This window comes from Ceratosolen solmsi, unplaced genomic scaffold (assembly GCF_000503995.2).
Source record: "Ceratosolen solmsi marchali unplaced genomic scaffold, CerSol_1.0 scaffold8, whole genome shotgun sequence".
Lineage (NCBI taxonomy): Eukaryota > Metazoa > Arthropoda > Insecta > Hymenoptera > Agaonidae > Ceratosolen > Ceratosolen solmsi.
Genome location: NW_011948439.1, coordinates 1,634,195 through 1,655,120, shown reverse-complemented (window position 1 = coordinate 1,655,120; position 20,926 = coordinate 1,634,195). Strand labels below are relative to the sequence as shown.

Sequence of the window (20,926 nt, the reverse complement as noted above, 5' to 3'; positions counted from 1 at the left end):
CCACCCCCCCCCCCCCACCCCCCTCCCCCATCCCCCATCCCCCTCCCTACCTCGACAATCCGTCAATCTCGACAATAAGTGAAAAAAATTTGCTTCCTTTTCGTCGACGTCAAATTTGAAACTTTGACTTTTTATCGACAGAGTAGTTGGGGTGGACCAAGTGTGAGAGTATAGAGGCATAGAGGAGAGTGACAGGGCCATTGATTCACTGCTACAAATTCATTTTAAAATGTTTGTTAACAGTCAACAAGAATGTGTAATAAATGCAGAAATAAATGGAAGATTATTATTATGTATGCTAAACTAAATAAAAATGTGCGTGAAATAAATCATAAATTTTTAATGTTTAATAGTATAATCGTAAATTTCTACTGTTGCTCTATTAATTTAAAAGGTTTGAACAAATAGAAAACTACAAGAAGTTACATGTACACGTTTCATCATTCAAAGAATTTAAAATCTTTATCATTAAAAAGTATGATTTATTGCAATGAGAAATAGTTAACTTTTATAATTATAATTACGATGTTGATAAAGGTTTTTCTTTGCCCGTTGCTGTATGGTCGCGTATGTTTCTTTACATTATTCGCTATTAACTTTAGCAGCCATTCATAATTTTGAAAAGTTCGATACAACAATAGGATATCATACATCATTAATCTCCGTAAATGAAATGCTTGAGATTGCTGAGTTAATTCGGGCGTAAAAGTATAAAAGCAAATTTCGACGATCAATTTATTAACTGCATTGCATTTCCTAAATTGAAAACTCAATTTTTCTTTTCCTTCAGCTCAATGACGCACAATTTTCATTACCATAATTGTAATTCTTTTAATATACTTTATTACGTACGACAGCTTCCCTGGAATTTTTCATATATTCTTGACGACAATGCTTTTCGTTGGCTCAAGTTGCTTTTATAGTAGAATTTATGCGATAGAGACTTGGGGACTCTCAATAAACCATGATGATGCGCACATTCTAAATCTCAATCAAGTTGAAAATTGACTTATGCCGAGGATTATTGCACGTATTCGCTTAATCGATAGATCTTTACCGTTGGGAGATCAACAGCTTTCTAAAGATAAGGCATATCCGACAATGACTAGTGTACATACACCAACTAATTTTACCGGTATAATTGACTTTTGAGCATACGAGATGATTCGATGGAATGCGAATCATTTAACTTATGTTAAATGTCGATTTATACGAAGGTAAGTGAAGTGGTAAACGTCCTCCGTTAAGACATCAGATGGAAATACGCGCAAAGGATGGACAAACCGATTAGACGAAAACTCATCGGTGAATGATATTTAGAGTGCAAAGAAACATGAATTATACTACCCTCCGTACGAGAGCAACAAACATATAAAACTTTTTCTTAGTCAAATTTCAATTTCTACACTTTGTAATACAATGTAGTAGTTACAAGTGTATGAATAGTCAAAATTCACCAAATGATCATTTAAATTAACAAAAGAATAAGAAGAAGAAGAAGAAGAAGAAGGAGATAAAGAAAAAGACAACCATAATATATTTTATCAGAGACGATAACATTTTTCTCTTTCAAACTTTAACTTCAAACTTTCCCGGATAATATTAAGATGACGTCAATTTGAATTTTTATACTTTTTAATACCTGACGATCAATTTCCATATAAATTCATAATATTATGCACTTTTATACTAATCGATTTTTAAAAATCAACTGACATTCAGAATACAAAAACCTCCATCGATATCTATCATTTTGAATTATGAAAGAAAAGTATTACGTTTTTTCCAAAACTGTATTTTGAGACTTAATATTGTACAACGAAGGATAACTAGTACAATAAACAATTAATATGGCTATATATGTGACTGGGACCTTTTTTTTTTAATATCAAGTAAAATACCGTATATTTATTTTTATGTTTTTTAATGTAGCAAATACTTCATTATAAAAATATGAATATATAAGCGACTAACAGTTTTCGTATGTGCACATTATTTCTTTGTCAATTATTGTAATTTTTGCATTATATATATATATATATATATATATATATATATATATATATATTATGACTAACAAAATTCTTTGCATTTCATTAATTTTCTGTTCCATATGGATTTGAATATTGGCGATTAACGTTTCTTTTAAAGAGTATATATTTACTAAAAATATATGTAAAATTTATGCCGACGACGGTGAAATACAATATATATATATATATATATATATATATATATACACGTATATATGTATGTATGAAAAGGCTGAAGTAATCCATTGCCCAGGACGAAGGTGAAGGGCACAGATGGAAATATCTTGTCTCATAATTCCAGCTGGTCTTAAGTCGTGCGGCGTCAATGGGAATTGCAAGGAATCAAATGGGAAATGCCCAGACCTCGGATCGTTGTCAAGTGGAAGCTCCATCGTGACTATTTGCTCGGTCACGAATTCCGAGCCTGATCCAGAGCCCGATTATCCCACGGGCGATGGCGCCGATGATCCACCGAAGAAGAAAAAGAAAAGCCGCCTCATCATCGACGAGACGTGGTACCATACGGGATTACAAATCGCGGTGCCATTCTTCATTGCCGGAATTGGCACGATTGGAGCGGGTCTTGTTCTCGCGACGGTCAAGGTAAATGCTTTGCCTCGCTCCAGCTTCCTTGATATTTCATGGCAATGGTTGCCTTAGGCACGAGCTCCTCTCATATTCATTACGTCACGTACATTATGGCGGAAGAGACGAATGAGACACCTTGCCGTCTTCGTCTCTCCTCATTGGCAAAAGTCAAACTCATTAATCGACCGGATTGAAGCGATCGGGTAGTAATGGTACATATTTATGACAAAACGACACTTATTCGCCATTGTATTTTTTTTTTTTTTTTTCGGCTTGCAAAAAGACTTCATAATAATTGCATAATAATAAAGATAAATGATTCATCGGACGGGAGATGTTAGTTTATCCAATAAAAAGTATAATTCGATTACAATAATCATAATACACGAATCATTTGTTCTCGAATTAATTGTTATTACGTGTTCATTAATGTTACAATGATAATTATAGCGATAAACAAATTGATCGATAAAACTAATTGATTTGCTCATTACAATATGCCATAAATCTAGATGCTATTAATTCATTAAGAAGGTTTTTTTCTTTTTTTTTTTTTTTTTTTTCTGATCGTATAATAAAAATTAACATACTCTAAACAATAACGCGTCGCCTCTTTAATTTAAATTTAAATATTTTATTTGCACTATTCGTTGAAAATTGGTCCATTCAATATTTCACTATATCAGTTTATGTAATATTTAGTTGTTCATTATAATCTTTACTAATCTGCAAACTCATTAATCTACGCAACTTTTAATGCACGATTGATAAATAAACTCGAAAAATAATATTAAACATGAATATTAGATGCGCGTGTTTACCATTTTCTAAAGTAACTTCTCGTAACAACTGAAATGTACGTGGGCGCGTGTGCTAATTATTTCGGCGATATTATTTTTACAAAAAAATTATTGTCAAATTATTGAGAGAAAAAAAATCATTGAAAGCCACGGATGCTTGAGATGAGCTAGCTGATTACTGGCCCCTTGCACCTTCCTTCACCACCATTGACATTAATTGCTTTTAATAAACGTTTGTCGAATTATTTCTCCTACAGGATTGGCTTGTCTTTAAAAAAGTATCGCAAATCTTCATCCTGATACCAGCGCTCCTCGGCTTAAAAGGAAATCTCGACATGTGCCTGGCGTCGAGACTGAGTACCCAGGCGAATTTAGGCAACATGAAAAACTACCGAGAAGTATTGAAAATGATAATCGGCAATATAGCTCTCGTGCAAGTGCAAGCTATCGTCGCTGCATTGCTAGTCGCTATATTCGCAACTGCCGTTGGTACGATTATGGATGGCAATATTTCCTGGGATCACTCGTTGCTGTTGATAACATCCAGCATATGTACGGCCACTAGTTCCTGCTTTATATTAGGCAAGTTGATTATCCAATTCTTTTGCAGATATTCCTTGTGTCGCTCCTATTTCCTTCTTTCCTTTAATAAATCATCCTTTTTGAAATTCGTCATTAAGAAAACAAAAAAACAAAAAATGAATAAAAAAAAAAACAAAAAAATTCATTTTCGTAACGAAACGCATAATTTTTTTTTTTTTATGTAATTAAAGCAATATATTAATAATTTTAAGCGCGTAAGTTAAGAAACTTATTACTCTAGTCTACTTATTTAATTCAATTTATATTGATTTAGATTTCGCCATGATTGCGGTAATTATGGGAGCGCATTATATGAAGATGAATCCAGATAATTTGGCCACACCATTAGCGGCGTCGATTGGCGATGTTGTTTCGATTAGTGTTTTGTCAACTATAGCTTCGCATTTATTTTTAAAGCTCGAAACTGATATCTGGATTTTCTACACAATAATCCTTATATTTTTTATACTTCTTCCAATTTGGATCTGCATCGTTTTAAAAAATAAATACACGAGAAATGTATTAACGTCTGGCTGGACTCCAGTTATTTCCGCGCTCTTCATCAGTGGGTGAGTTTTCAAAAAAAGAAATGAAAATTAAATGATAGGGGATATCGTTGATTCCACTTCATTATCTAATAGCTATAATAATCAATATATAACACAATAGACACACAAATTTATATGAATAAATATGAATGAAATATTGATTTTTACTCCCCTTGATTCTTATTCGACTCATTAAAATTCTAGCAAAAGTACGATAAATCTTAATTAAAGTGTATTTTTTAAGGCTTAAAACGACTGATTCAATACTGTCTGTATAATCCAATGGATAATACGAACATTAATTCATCCTTTCCTTATTCTTGATAATCTTATTATTTATATTTAGTATAAAAAATAGTTATATATAAATATATATATATATATATATATATATATATATATATATATATATATATATATATATATATATATATATATATAGATGGCATCTCTGGTGATAAAGAGACTTTTGAAATTAAGCTGAAATTAATTAATTAAATAGCTTGTTAGGGTATTGTAAATTTATTTGTCTTTTTTACAGCGTAATAAATCATTGCAAAATTAAAAAAACTTGCACCAATTTATAAATGATAAATATTATTAAACACACTCGAATCGATTGATGTCTGTGCAGTCTCGGTGGCTTGATCCTTGATCAAGCTGTTGACAATCTCAAAGGCTTCGTCATCTTTCAACCGATCATTAACGGAATCGGCGGCAATTTAGTATCCGTTCAAGCTTCTAGAATCTCGACGATGTTGCATCAGTCGACGCTTATTGGAATCTTGCCGCCGTGGACGAAGACGTGGGTCACACCGTGGACGGCTCTATTCCGTGGAAGTAAGTTGGCAGCAATTCAATTAATAAAATTGCCATTGTTAACTAACACGATCAATGCGGCTCGCAATCGCCTCTATACTCGTCTCTATTGCATCCAAGAGATAAAGAATGGTTTTGTTAAGAACATTGCATCATTTGTCATTTTCAGCGCCCTCGGCTAAAACGTCAAGACTCCTCATCGGCATGTCGATACCTGGTCATTTGGTATTTTCATTTGCTGCCGATTATATACAATGGGGCCATTCAACGATACACATTTACTTTGTGCTATCATATTTGACTGTAGCCGTCTTACAGGTACGTAAGAATTTCATACGAACCTCGCTCATATCCATCATTCTCATCGTTTTTTTTTTGTTTTTTTTTTTTTTTTTTTTTAAATTTGTCCACAATATACAATGCACATCTACGTACATTAAAAAGCTTTTTAATTCGGTTATTGCGATCGATTGTAATGACATGAAATTACACGATAAATACAAAGATAATTAAAACAACAGCAACAACAACAACAACAACGACGACGACGACGACGAAGACGAAGACGACGACGACGACGAAGACGAAGACGAAAACGACGACGAAGACGAAGACGACGACGACGACGAAGACGAAGACGACGACGACGACGAAGACGAAGACGACGACGACGACGAAGCGACGACGACGACGACGACGACAACGACGACGACAACGACAACAACGACAAATAAATAAATAAAATAACTTAAAAACTTACCGTCACTTTGCAGTTACGACACTTCTAATTTTTTTCCACTTTTCTTGCTCGCAGATAATGCTGTTACTGTACGTCGCGCATATAATGATTCACGCAATGTGGAAGTACAAGATTGACCCTGATAATTCAGCAATCCCTTACTTAACTGCACTGGGCGACCTGACTGGTTCATTGCTGTTGGCAGTGGCCTTTTTGTTCCTCCGCAATATCAACAAGGAATACCAAACTTAATGTTAAATACCCTTCCTAATGTTAATCGTGTAAAAATTGTCAAGATCAATGAGATTTTCTTTTCAATTGAAGAAGAAAAGCGAACGGCCGAAAAAGACATCTGTTCTTTGCAAATTGTTATTTTTTTTTACAAATCACAGATTGTAACAAAGCGACCGTTTGCCGCATTATAAATGAGAATTTGGAAGTCTCAATATGCAGAAAAATCGTCGTTGTGATAAGATTATACCGCGATCGCCTTTGATTTATTAACGGTTATCTCATGTCCGTGCGCACACACACATATATATATATATATATACATACACACATAGATATGTATGCGTGCGTGTGTGCGTGTGTGCGTGCGTGTACATACATAACCAAAAAATCGACCAGTAGTACAAAATATAAAAGAGCACAGTAATATGTGCAATTATTAGTCATACGTTACACATCAATTACTTTATATAAACACGTTTTCACTTTTTGTCAGTTTTTTAAATGCAAATAGATTATAATAAAACACGATACAATATTTTAGCACTATTTTTAAAAAATGTTTTATTCTATCTTTAAAGAATAGTCTTTATTCTTACAATTAATTATGTAGCTTTTTGACTTAATATGTTATGCATGTAATATAATGGATATTTTAATTTATCATGTACAGAGTTTGCACTATTTAAAATACAAACAAACCAAAAAAGCGAGCGTATTAAATTAAAGTAAATTTTGCTTGACGTTGAGATGTCATCGGTAATGACCTTTTACGTCACTAGAATGTAGTCCAAAATGTTTTACAATTGAGAATCAAGAGAATCAAGAGATTAACAAAAAATACAAGAAATAGATAAACAATAAAGTCTGCATAAAAACCATATGGTCAGTAGTACAATTAAAAGTCAAAGTTAGTACGAATGACGAATTTAAACTCATTAATAAGCCAGTCGAGAGTGTTGTTAGCATCTTAATGCGCTGACACCGACAATTTCTTTTATCATATCAATTAATACATCGACGTTGTCGACGCGTTGGAGTGCCAAGTAAAAGTAAAATATGCAGCTTCCTTATCAGCCCCCTTACGATGCTTTAGCATAACATTGTACTATTTGAAATGCATACAATAATTATGATAACGATGATAATTGTAATGATAATAATAATGATGATGATGATAATAATAATAATAATAATAATAATAATGATAATGATAATAATAATGATAATAATAATGATAATGATAATAACAATAATAATAATAATAATATTGATAATAATATTGATAATAATAATGATAATATTGATAATGTATTAGAATATTAGTTTAAATTTTGTTCGTTATCATGTCGTGGTCCGTTGAGAAAGCTGCACAATTGAACAATTCACGTTTGTAAATACAATGAAAAAAGCAAAACTAAAAAAAAACAAAGAAAAAACAAAAAACAAAAAACGGTATTAAATGATCGGGGACTCTTTATAGCAGTTCCAAGGCATTGAAATAAAACGAAAGTTCAAGGTTGTTTAAGATATTATGCACCGATCATTATCCGTTACTTAAGATTATCCTTCACGTTGGTACGAACACAATAACATTCTACCGAATACACAATATGCTACATTTTTAAATAGTTCATCTTATAGTGCCTTAAGGAGTAACGATAATAACTATCGATTATCATTGTAATAAGAATTGCTCTGCATAATAATAATAATTGTTATTATACAAAAGTATTGAAAACCAACAGTTTTTCGTAAAACGTAGCAGTCGAGAATAAAAAAAAGTTTCATTTTTGATACAATAATGATACACACTGCTGTTACTCGCAATCAGGAATTACTGCTATTTTTAAATAAATAAAATTTCACACTCAATTAACAAGGAGCACCTTATTCTTATTTTTCATTAAGAAAAAAAATTAAAAAAAAATAGCCGGCATTAGAATAGAAGACAATAGAAGTCACAACCTCACGGTACTTTCATTAAAAACAGATATTTTCTGATTATCATATATATGTATATATATATATATATATATATATATATATATATATATATATAGGTAGAGACCATAATATCCAAAGAGAATGCACATCGTCAAGCGTACAGATCAGTATTACAATATGTTAAGGCGCGAGTAAAGAGGAGTCACAAGGGCGTTTGTCATTAATCGCGCCTAAAATAAAGTACAAGAGCCAATTCAGCTTGTATTTGATTATTAAAAAGTGTAATAAAAAGAGAAAAGAGTCGAGAGATTGAATAAAGAGGCGTGTACGTTACTTTCCTACCCCCGAGTTAGCCGCGCAACTCGCGACGTCGACACGAGATGGTGAACGAACGGTATCGAGCCGCGCAGTGCACGCGCCTGTCCACTTCGACGAGGCGTGTGCCGAGCGTCCGTCATCGGTTGCACGAGGATGCCATATAGGTGCCGTTATCCGGACGAGCGACGCCGCCACGTGCAGGCTACGTAACGCCGCAGAGACCCTAGCGATGTCCCCCGGAGGCCGACGACGGGCTTCCCGGACGTCAGAGCGGTCGCCGCCACCGTCGCTGAAATATGTGCCAGTGCCGCTATGGTGAGTGAACGGCTGTCTGGGCTGCGCCAGGAGTCCCTCGTCGACGGACTCTTCCCGGGGGATAGTGACGCGGCCGGTTTTGTGATCCCGTTACCGGATCTACCGATCCCCATTGTCGTACCGTGAATGCGAGTATACGGCCACTCGAGAACATCCTCGATGGTTCTCCATTATTCTTGCTTTGTTCCTTCCTTCCTTCCTCTCTCTCTCTCTCTCTCGCTCGCTCGCTACCTCTCCCTCTCACACTCTGACGCAATAATCGTTGAACTTTAAGGTTTTCGCGCGACTAGTTTACGGCTTATCGATCTTCGCGGCTACTCAACCAACTCAACCATTACTGCTCTCTTTTTAATCAGACGCGCAATTATTGCACTCTGGCCTCGAGAATTCCGGATGGAAATTAGTGAATTTTTCGGCAATGGTGAAGTGAAAATTTTATGCAAAGTTCACGCTCAAAGTGCAACTGCAAAATGGAAATACTAATATAATTATTGCAAATGAGGCGGGTAATAGGTTTGTTGAATAAAGCTTCAATTAACTTACATTAATAAACTCGGAAATCATCATTCCACGTGTTATCCTACAAATCATTCCACGATTTTACGTATTTTATAATCTGCCTGAACCTCCTTATTTGTCGTAAATTTTCATATCAAACGATATTGAGCTTCAATACAATGATACTAAATAGTGAAATGATAACATTGAAATTAATTGCGTTCGCGTTAAGTGAATTCACAAATATTACACCCAAGATAATTATTTTACAATTTTAACGTTTTTTGGTATATTCTCTCTCTCTCTCTCTCTCTCTCTTTTACAATTGTTTTTTTTTTTTTTTTTTTTTTTGGTTAATAATAATATCTTTAACAATACCTTGTGTCTTTACACTATAAAAATTATCGACTCGACAACGTCTATTTTAAAACCTTCTACTGGATTAATGATTTGCTTGTAAACAGACAATTTTTTATCTCATTTATTAAATCATAATACATACTTTTATTAAATTTTTTTCGCTTTCTCTGCAATTTTCTTAACTTGATTTATTTTTACTCCTCAAATTAACTAATCAATTTTAATATTTCCTTTGCACTTGTTTACTCGTTTTCTAGATACATTGCCTACCCACGTAAATTGCCATATTTTGTAATTTTATATAAAAACCGTCTCTTCCTTAAATTGAAGACTTAAAATAAAAAAAGTCGAAAATAATTTGATATCTATTAAAACTATCTTACAGTTAGATATAAAGTATTGTAAATTGCATATACAATGTTATTTATGATTTTATGCTTCCAAGGTCTCTCGATATCATTATTCGTCAAAATAAAAAATTAAATTTCAATTGTACCCGTAACCATAAAAAAAGATAATACAACGGCTAATACCAATTTTAATGTGGTATGCGAAATTATAAATTCAATTATAATAAAGAATCGTGTAACCTGCAGGAATATGAAGGGCTGCACGTTCCAATAAAATGAATAAATTATAAATGTTCGTGGATATAACGCGGAAACAGAACATTGGACTATTATAATTCTCAAGGATTAGTTACGTACTATTCTAAGCTACGTCATTATGAATCTATGAATACCCGATCGCTCGCTCTTATATTACTATCGATGTCAAGCCGTATGTCGACCATTCGAATCTCGAGGAAAGATAAAAAGAAACGAGCCGCGCGAGCCTAATCGGCCCCGCTTACAATCTCTTGACTCCCTGACTTTCCAGTGATTCTGTTGGTCATCTTATGGATCGCCGGCTCGGAGGCCGAGAGCATCCGGAACGAGAGCATCTGCGGGCCCTACAACGGCCGCCGCCTCTACCTGGAGCTCGGGGAGAGCGGTATTCTGCGCGCGGACAACGTCACCCTTACGAAGAATGCCCGTGGCACCTCGAGGACCTACGCCGGAAACAGCAGCCACGATCAATGCAGCCTCGAGCTCGTCACGTGTCCCTCCTGTATTATCACCCTCACCTTCAAGAGCATCAATTTGCTACACCATTGTGGCGACGGGGGCATGACGATCGACAGCCCCTGCAGGTCAGCTACACTTATCTTCTTCGCTTCTCCGAATCATGCTTATCTCCACCCCCCCCCACTTGGCTATACCCCCCCCCCCACACACAAATCCCACCCCCCGTCACTCCTTCCGCAGACCTCAAAAAAAAAAAAAATCTCCTTCGCTCGTCGCCCCTTTTATCTCGCGCGAAACAAAAGATGAGCGTGCACGGAATTTTTATGGAGATCAATACTTGGACGTTGCCTGTACGTAGTATGTGTGCTCGTACGCGAAATGAAACGGTGTCGCTGTACTTACGTTCTTTCTACGATGTCACAACTTCCAAAACTTTCCTCATCTGATTTATATTCGAGGGTGTATCTTTTAAAAACTTATGTAGAGTTGATTTATCCGGACTACTGTAACCACTTTTTTCTAATTATTACGCTTGGTCGTACTATTTATTATTGCTTCTTCTACTTTTAAATTCTGCCCAGAGACTAACTAGAGTTTGCGTCTAAAAGAAAGTCAAAAAATGCAGGTGCACTTTAACTTTGCCTTGTGCTTCGCATCTTAAATTCTCGTGTCAACGCGGTCGGAGACAGTACGGCGAGAATAGCAAAAGAAAAAATTTTCACTCCCGCTTAAATCGAGATTTATATAATAAACGTAAGGGCAATGAAGATTATAAATTAAAATCGACGTCCGACTATACATAGAGATATTAATAAAATACTCGGTACTTGCTAGTTCATAAATCGTTATAAAACTTCAACTAGCCGCGATCATAGAAGAATAATATATGATTCGAAATGATCGAAGGTAGCAGCGATAAAAATTTTATTTATTATAAATATATTTGCTAATTAAAGTATGCTGATTAAAATTTGTTGAACTTTCGAAGATGTGGAGACACTGTATTGATCAAGGTGTTTGTTGAAACAGTTATTTATTGAATGTGAAATGCATACTAGAGGAAAAGTGGAGAGAGAGAGAGAGAGAGAGAGAGAGAGAGAGAGATTGAAACATTTATTATGTTGTCAAACGAAAATTAGATGTGATTACGTATGGGTGTCGGAGCCTCCATACGAAGATGTGTCGGGGACGCCATTCTGCGGCCATTACACGCCAATTACATATCGTTCCAACACCAGAACTTTATCAATAGTTCTACTTTACAGCCAATCGCATAGCCATGCCTTTACAATTGTATACACAGCTGAAAGTAAGGAAATTATACGTGCATTGGATAAAAATTATAGCTCAGGAGAAAGGAACGATCGATGAAATTGTCACATCTCTTGATTACAGGAAATCGACTTTTATTAAAGGGCTCGAGCATTGCGAACGAAATGTCAAAGGCCATGAATATCACCAGCGGGGGAATTCTGACGTCGCCGTTTTTCCCATCGCGTTATCCACGTGACTTGGGCATGGAATACATTATTAGTTGCCCGACCGAGGTCCCATCGTGTCGCGTTCGAGTACTATTTAGCGATTTTCAACTCGCAGCTGTTTCCATCATAGAGGTAACATTATATAACTAGATGAGATTTCAAAATGTTTTTCACGATCATGACAAATCATTACAAGGCACATTTAACGTCGGTTTTAAATATATAAATATATACCGTATATGCGGTAAATTTTAAGGAACGCTAACTAAATTCTCACTAAATTCTCACTAAATTCTCACTAAATTGAATGAGCGATTTTGCTGAATGACGTTCGAATTTTTAAATTCAATTACGAGAAAGGCTTATACTATTCTTACGTAACACAGACTGACTTTTTCGCATTCTCGGGTATCGTAGCATTGAAAACGTAGTGTACTTCATAATTGCATTAAGAAATGAGATTAAACGAATATAATAATTAAATAATTCGTCGTTTTACGTTAAATGCGCTGAATTACATATTTGTACATTGCCGTTTATTTACAATTTAATAATTAACTGACGAGTACCTCCGTGTAATATTATACTACGCATTATCTCAACTACCCTACTACTCACTACTTATTATTCGAGCAATTTATATAAAAATTACAAGTTTTGATCGTTAAATGTAAAGACATTAAGGCTGTCACTCTTTTTACCAAGGACAGTACGACAATCGAAAGATTTATTATTATTCGAAACGCAAAAATGATAACATAATAATAATAATAATAATAATAATAATAATAATAATAATAATAATAATAATAATAATAATAATAATAATAGAAGAAGAAAAAAATTAACAATCGCAAAGCAACGTCTCTGCAAATACAATACGACAATGAAAGCCCCCAGGGCCAGCGATACACAGCATTGGAACTGAAACTCCAACGCTCTTAAAGCTCTAAGGAGCGCCAAAGTTCGTGCACTGTTCCCCCTATCCTCTGCCTCTCCCCCATACCCCTTTTCCACCGAGTAGTCACTGAACGACTGATAGTAGCTTGCGCAGTCACGACTGCCAATCGAGTGTCATTAATGGTCGGGGCTCTTGGTAGTTCTATGACTGGAATGGGCAGCGCTTAGATGTGAGCAGCGGCGCGCGCTTCCGGCCCCCGATTATCGTGTCGACGGGCACCTCACTCCTGATAAGGTTCTACGCGAATGGCGGCACGGGCCTGGGCTACAAGGCTTTCTACTCCTTCATCGTCGGGCAAGAATACGAGGCCCGCACCCACCCAACCACCGACTGCGGTGGCTATGTTGAGAACCTCGGTGGCGCCATCACCATGATGGATATGGTCGGCGAGGGCGTCAAGACCTACGACTGCGTATGGCTCATCAGACCTCCCAAAAACTTCATACACATGAAAACCCATATGTACCTCAAGGTCATCACCTTTGCCGAAATGGGTAGGCCGATACTTGCCTTTAAAGCGGTCATTAATTTATTTTTCTATTTTCTATTAATTATGCTCGAATTCATCATAAATATGCCGACTTTCAATTCAATTAAGCTTCTTATCAAGTACAAGCAATTAATTTTTTAAACAAGCGATTACATGAAGAAGATGTTGATTGTCTTGAATAATATATACGAATAAGAGGCGTTTTGTAACGTAATTCTCAATAATTTTATGTCAAGCATTGTATAAAAATTGACGATCTTGATTAAAATGTATAGAAAGATTAAAAATCATGCACCGAGTGACTAAATTGTAACAATAAATTAAATTGAAATCGTCAATAAAAAATGCTCACGATATTTCCGATTGTAACAAGCTTATATTAGAAAGAATCAATTTCCTACAATAATATTTTAACATTCCATTAAGTGCTTTTTATACGGAATATATAATTGTGAGTTTGAAAATGAAAAATAATTTACGCGTGCTTTGGAAAAGTCAAATTCGTCAATCTCACGTGGCCTTCGTGTTAAAGGTTTTTAATTTAATAATTTAAACGATTTATTTAAATTTGAATATCATTATTTATTTGCCTCCATTGGCCAGTACAAAAGTTTCATGAACATTTCAATAAAATGGCAATAGCGACGAAATTTTCGTCCGATTAATTTCTCATTCTGAAAGATCATCGCAAATCGTTGGTGTATTTGAAAAAAAAAAAAAAAAAAAAATTCTAAACATTGGTACATACACTATTCATATTAATTGAAAATTGACTGGGACTTTTTGAAAAATAAAGAGGGCATCGTCATAGAGACAATGAGGGGACGTTGAAGAAAATAATGAATAAAAGTAACGTATGTGAAAATAAAAGAAAGCACTTTTTCTTTTTTCTTTCAATATTATTTTATTTATTTATATTATTTACAATATTATTTTACTATAATAATAATATGAAAATGAGACGTATTATTATCGTTATTGTTTTGGCAATATCGCGCAAGTGCACGATTATCGAGAAAGGGACGTAATAATAATGAGAAAATGTTCAATGAATCGAAGGGGACTGGAATATTCTTAGATAAAGCCATATTCTTCTTCCCTTACATTCCACTCGCCTTTCTACATCTAGATCCTTAAATATACGTATTCGTGATCTCGACAGCCGGGACCACGGAATTGATAATCAAGCAAGGCCCGACGTCAGCGCTAATTCCACTCGAAATTCTCCGACATCCGGTAAGCCGATTGCGTCCGCCAAAACTAAAGGAGCACATCGCCCCGGTTGCCAGCGGATTCCACGTCAGCCTACGCGGCAGTTTCGGGCCAAATTCACGATTGGCGATCGCATACGCGGCATTCAGCTACATGGGTAAGAGAGATAACAAGCCGCAGGCGTCGCGGCCATCGAACCAATGACTTATCATGTTTCCTCTCACCGAACCTTAGATTGCTTCACGGGCACGGATTTCCTTTGTCAGAATCACCGCTGCATCTCGGCTCTATTGAATTGCGACGGCTTCGATCATTGCGGCGATAATAGCGACGAGCCGACCACGTGCTTGCGCGGTAAATCTCGTTTCCGATCGAATCTTATCAGCCATTGGCCTTCCATGGCGACTGGGGACTCATCGGGCGGTCTTAATTACAGATTGGGACATGGGCGTGGAGGACCGTAAGTGGCAATTGAACAAAGCCAACTACTATTTCCCGAAGACAGATCGATATCCGGATTTGAAGACGGCCACCCTCGTATTCGTTGCGAGCAGTCTCGGGCTGCTGCTCTTAATATCAGCCCTCATAGTTTTGCTGTACAGAGTTGGTGCGAGGGCGAGGCAGCAGCGGGAATTGCAATCCCGATTGCAGACCATCAGCGAGCTTCTAGGTATGCTATAAAATCATTAAGAGTCGCTCATGGCACTCGCAACATTGAGTTTTAAATTTGATGTTTTTTAAATTTAATGGGAAGCTGTCGCTCGAAACAATGGCTGACATTATAGATTGAGCGAAAAACATGATAAAACGATAAAGACGAACGATCGGTATTTATTGAAGTAATAGGCGTTCGCGACTCGCCACGTAAATAAAGATTGATCGAGTTTCGAACTGATGATTGACGAAAACATCATATCTTTCGCTCTACGCAAAATCTTTATAAGAACTTCCGGCGACGCGAAGTTTGTCTGAGATAGGTGTTTTTGCGCTTGTGTTATTGGCATACGCGGCAGTTCTCAACCTTGCAGACGGAGGGCGAATCGACGAGATCTCAATACCGGACGAGCCGCCTGTTTACGAAGCACCGCCGAATTATGATGAAGTCATTAAAATCGGCATGGAGGAGGAAACAACTGGGGAGAGAAAGAAGTGGAGAATATCGAGAGGCAATCGGCATAATAGGAGCATATCATCCGGCCAATGCTCGTAAATTATTTTTCTATTTATCTTCCTGACAAAACGTCATTATTACAGAACTTTTAATATTGGCAATGTTGAGGCAATGAAAATGAAAAGGACATTAAATTGATGGGTTTGAAATGCCGAGTTGCCGGTAAAATCGGCTGACTTTCAAGTTTATTTCATTTCGTTGATTTTCATTGAATTGAAGGGGATTTTTTCACCGGTAAATTTTACAAAACTTATGAAACTTTGGTTGTTTTTACTCTACCAGCTATACCAAAAGAAAAACCTCAGCGATAATATGTAAATACGGTTTATTTATATGTTATTTACGATTTTATATCGATTCAACGCGCCGTTCCACTCGAAACGGTTCTGAAAGTTTAATAGAAGCAAAAAAAAAAAAAAAAAGAAGAAGAAGAAATACGTCTGCTGACACGGCTTTTGAAAAATTAATTTACCAAAAATATCATTGTTTCAAATTTAAATATTCTACTATATTATCTGACATTATCAAAGATACAAACTATTGGCTACGTGCTCGATTCAGCTTTTTTATAATCATCCTTCGTAAACTCTAAACGCGAATACTTTGAAATTCCATTTCCCAAGTTTTGTAAATAAAAAAAAAAAAAGAAAGAAAAAATCCAAAAACTTCGATGCCAATATTTCTTAGATTTTATACATTTACTTAACATATGCCATATTTATTACTATATATAGACTTTTCATAACCTTATATATTTAGAAAACAAAAACACATTATATCCCTAATAAAGCTTGTAAAAGTTCTACAACTGTGCATATACATGAATTTTCTTTTACAACGTCCAATAAACTACATTAATTAGTTAATAGAAAATCTATAGAAACACTAATGATAAGATACTCGTAAAAAGATCGTTATCCACAATTATTGAAAATGCCAATTAATCTAATTTTCAGACATGACTATGAGTCGCAAATAGCTCTTAATATTCACGTGGATGGATTAAATGCAAATCATAGTAGTCAAACGATGCCAACACTCTCCAATTTTCTTAAAAATCCAGTACCAGAAAGTCCACCGCCACCTTACATCACACCGCCAAGTTCAACCGCTCGGCAATTCGATTACTCGTGCAATTTTAATCTTCCAGGGCCCAGTACGTAAATATACATATTTACTAAACGCATGCAATCTCATAACTCGGCAATTTTTGTAAAAATATTATTTATACCACAACGACATACGTTTGATAATTTATAATCTTTGAGCTATTCAAAGGACCGTGGCCTACTGCCGTTATCCTGTACCAGGCCAATCTATTTCATACAACTTACAGGAATATTTAATTCATCGGATGTATTTTAAAAATTTATAAGACAGAGTCATTCTATTAAACCGATGTTTAAGAATAGAGATTAGGATTTTCAAAATCTCAATACCAAATTTCAGATACCTAAAGCACAGAAGAATAAACTCGCCTTATATTGAAAGTAATTTCAAATTCTTCTTAGAGATGAAAAGAAGAGACGATGCATGAAAATTCATATACAAACGTGGAATACATACAGATGAGATTTGGGCCAATAATTAAATCAAATTTAAATGCTGAATTAGAGAAAAATATAAAGAACAAGTCTTATTCTAAAGCACATTAGAACAAAAAACGTGATAAATAAGAACGCGAACGCACTTCTCTATATATAATCGTAATATATAATAATCTAATAATCTCTTATATCGTTAAAAATACATTTAAGTAAGAGTGCTCAAAAGTACCAGGCCATTAACTATTCACACTCATCTGAAATATCATTAGTGTACCACCAATGAATATTAATTAGTTTATTGGCGTCCGTAGGTGAATCCGCGAACATCTCTAATAAAGACGACAACGGCATCAAATTCACGGAACAAGAAAGCAACGACGGCGGTGACGTTGGTGACAGCGGCGACGGCAGTGGCTGTAGCACCAGCAGCAGCAACATCAACATCAACATCAACAGCAACAGCAACTGCAACAACAACAGCAACAGCAACAGCAGCAGCAACAGCAGCACCTGTCCGACTTTGATTTCCCTGACAGGGGGCAATCGGCGAATAGCCTCCTCGTCTCGTCGATGCTGGCTGCGCAACAGCGGATCCTTCTTCCACTCGTTGCCCACCGGGAGGACGGCTTCCGCGTCGCCCCCCGTCTCGCCCACCTCCGGAGCGCTCGGTGCGTATGCCCCGGCCCAAGCGCTAGGACCTTCTAATTTTCCTGTGCCGCAGCCGGGGAGATCGAGCGTTGCCTCTGGGAACACGAGGTTCGGCTGCGCCAATGCACCCGGCGAAAACGCCGAAGAGCTCGAGGACGCGCCAGGATCTGAATGTCCGTCCATCCTCGTCTGCTCATGCGAGGGAGCCTGTGGCTGTGCCTCCTCGAGCAAGAGCTTCGTCGTGGAGTCGCTCGTGGCTCGGGATAGGATCGTTGGGTTGCCGGGTCAAAAGGAAGAAACGAGGTCCTGCTGTCGACTCGACGTAAGCAGAAGACTATCGGTGGACTCGCCGGATAGTCCTGGTCTTAGTCACGGAAATAGCCGTGAGGAGCTCGCCGACGATTTCGACATCGTCTCCGAGACGACGAGCATCCTCGATCCACGCACCTCGCCCAACATCCCGTTAAACCTTACGGCCGAGTCCGCGAAATCCGCTCCGTCGAGGAAGCACTGCGCGAGCTTCGATCTCGGCGGCTTGTACGATAGTATTAAAGCACTGGACATGTTCCTCGCGCAGCGTGGAAGCTCCTGCGCGAATAAGCGAGGGTCAACGCCCAGAAAGAGTATGGCCGTTATGCTTTTCGGTACGCCGAAGCACAAGTTATACAGCCAAAGCGAAAACGCTCTGTTGGCACCGAGGTCGGCACTCGGGCGCTTCGAGGCCTCGAGAATACGCATTTGGCAATCGATCGATGACAACTTTTCTCCTCGTTGAGTGGCCGTTAGCGCGCTTTTCATTACTTTATCCGCATTGGCTATAGGCCCTTTCATGGGAAAAAATGGCGTACGATCCCATGCGACAGAAGTGCAATATCAGAACTTCAGACAACGAAAGCTTATGATGAAAATGCTAAAACTTGCGTTGTAACTAAAGGCCATTGTAGCGCAAGCCTTCTTCGTATAAAATAATTCTGTTGTATTTATTATTCTTATTCCGACACCATTGCATCAGCAAATCTTGAACTTACTTTTGGTAAATTTGAAAAATATTGTGATAGCGATGGATAGAATGTAAGACCCATTCGTCCATATGTTACAATTGATTTTAAACAAAGTTACTTTCACCATAATAAATTTTTGTTATATTTATTAATATATGTTAATATTTTTATACAATTTCATGCAGAGTAGATTAATACCAGTTAATATAATATTTTTAATAATAAATTCTTATATTTAACCGAAATAGAAGCAAGAAAAATATTTTCTTGAATTAATCGCATGCAGCGATACAACGTAAGTTTACATTACTTTAAACGCTCAAACTCTAAGAGCCATAGAATATTGAAGAATGATAAAGCAAAAACACGAAGAAGAAAAAGACAGAAAATTTTACAACATAAAAGTTGCAAATATTATTAAAAATATTATAAGTCTTTCGTTAATATACAATAAAATAATTCGACAATATACAATGTTTCTTAGTAGGGAAAAAAAAATTATTCGAAAATACGTGTCGTAAAGATTTAAAATGAAGATGTAATCATGTACTAACAAATGTGAAGTGAAAATACTTATATTTTATAAAGAACTTTTATATATAAAATAATATAGAGACATTTTATTGTACTTCATAAAAATGTATTTATTAGATGTTGATGTAATAATTGTACATGTTTGTATAGTTTTAATTTATTATGTAGAAGAGTTCAATATGGGAATTCAAATTTTTTGACTGTGATTTATTGCTTAAAACGTATAATTTTTATAAATTTGTAACATTAAAATTACACAAGTTTAGATGATGGAAAAATTGAAGAACTACATTGACTTATATTGTATAATAATGATATTATTTAACGAATATATAAACTGTTGAAATAAAATCATTTTCTCGTTAATTTTTTTAATTAAATATATATATATATATATATGTATGTATATCGCTTATGATAGCTATAAAAAATTGTTTCAACGACACTTTATGTTTCGTTATTACAAGTTAATAGCTCATCACTAGTGTAAGCTGGTATTTTTGTTTGACACTCATTGTTTTAAATTAAATTAATAACTTAATATAAACGGTCTTTTTTGTTTTTTGTTCTTTCAATTCAATTTAAACAAGATTCGTAACAAGTAACAATTATTATATTTTATGAATATAAAATAGTTAACAATGACATAAATTTACTCAAATATCCAAGTACTGCAACTAATGAATTATTGGAAATAATGTGTTTATAAAAAAAAAAAAAAAGAAGAAACAAACATAACATTGTCTTATCTAATGGCTTCACTTTGTTGTGAATTCATATTTAATAAATGCTTTTTCATTTTCTAAATTTCTATTAATGTCATTTGAAGATAAATGTCGGAATTATTTATTCTTAATTAATTAAAATTATTATTCATCCCTTTCTAAGAGAAATAACAAAAATAACGGAATAATTCCTTTCGCGTACCTTAAATTCTAAAAATGACATCCCCATCTCACGCTTTATATGTATATTAAAACATTTTATAAAATAGAAGTTCATTTTTATAGTTACACCAAAGCTGGGAAACTTTACT

The 20,926-nt window shown here is 35.6% G+C and overlaps 2 protein-coding genes across 2 annotated transcripts in view; both read left to right on the top strand.

Moving 5' to 3' along the window:
* LOC105365479 (solute carrier family 41 member 1) overlaps positions 1-6,640 on the top strand; it is an 18,537-nt gene extending 11,897 nt beyond the window's left edge. The window contains exons 4-9 of the mRNA XM_011503655.1: positions 2,335-2,636; positions 3,679-4,003; positions 4,278-4,572; positions 5,186-5,391; positions 5,540-5,688; positions 6,185-6,640. Coding sequence (XP_011501957.1) covers positions 2,335-2,636; positions 3,679-4,003; positions 4,278-4,572; positions 5,186-5,391; positions 5,540-5,688; positions 6,185-6,361 — 1,454 coding nt within the window. The 3' untranslated portion in view covers positions 6,362-6,640. The remainder of the gene's footprint in view (positions 1-2,334; positions 2,637-3,678; positions 4,004-4,277; positions 4,573-5,185; positions 5,392-5,539; positions 5,689-6,184) is intronic.
* A 2,209-nt stretch (positions 6,641-8,849) lies between these two features.
* On the top strand, positions 8,850-19,363 carry Culd (CUB and LDLa domain). Its single transcript, XM_011503723.1, has 12 exons — positions 8,850-8,920; positions 10,658-10,970; positions 11,985-12,154; positions 12,241-12,458; positions 13,427-13,781; positions 14,940-15,146; positions 15,224-15,343; positions 15,426-15,659; positions 16,003-16,195; positions 17,117-17,316; positions 18,019-18,123; positions 18,262-19,363. Exons 1-12 carry the CDS (start codon positions 8,902-8,904, stop codon positions 19,128-19,130), a joined length of 3,003 nt encoding a protein of 1,000 aa, XP_011502025.1. The 5' UTR covers positions 8,850-8,901; the 3' UTR covers positions 19,131-19,363.
* The last annotated feature ends 1,563 nt before the right edge of the window (positions 19,364-20,926 follow it).

Excerpts from the sequence above, each read along its gene's own strand:
- Culd (XM_011503723.1), top strand. Across the intron at positions 16,196-17,116 it reads ATATCATCCGGCCAATGCTC|ACATGACTATGAGTCGCAAA; the intron begins GTAAATTATTTT and ends TCTAATTTTCAG. Across the intron at positions 17,317-18,018 it reads TTTTAATCTTCCAGGGCCCA|GTGAATCCGCGAACATCTCT; the intron begins GTACGTAAATAT and ends TGGCGTCCGTAG.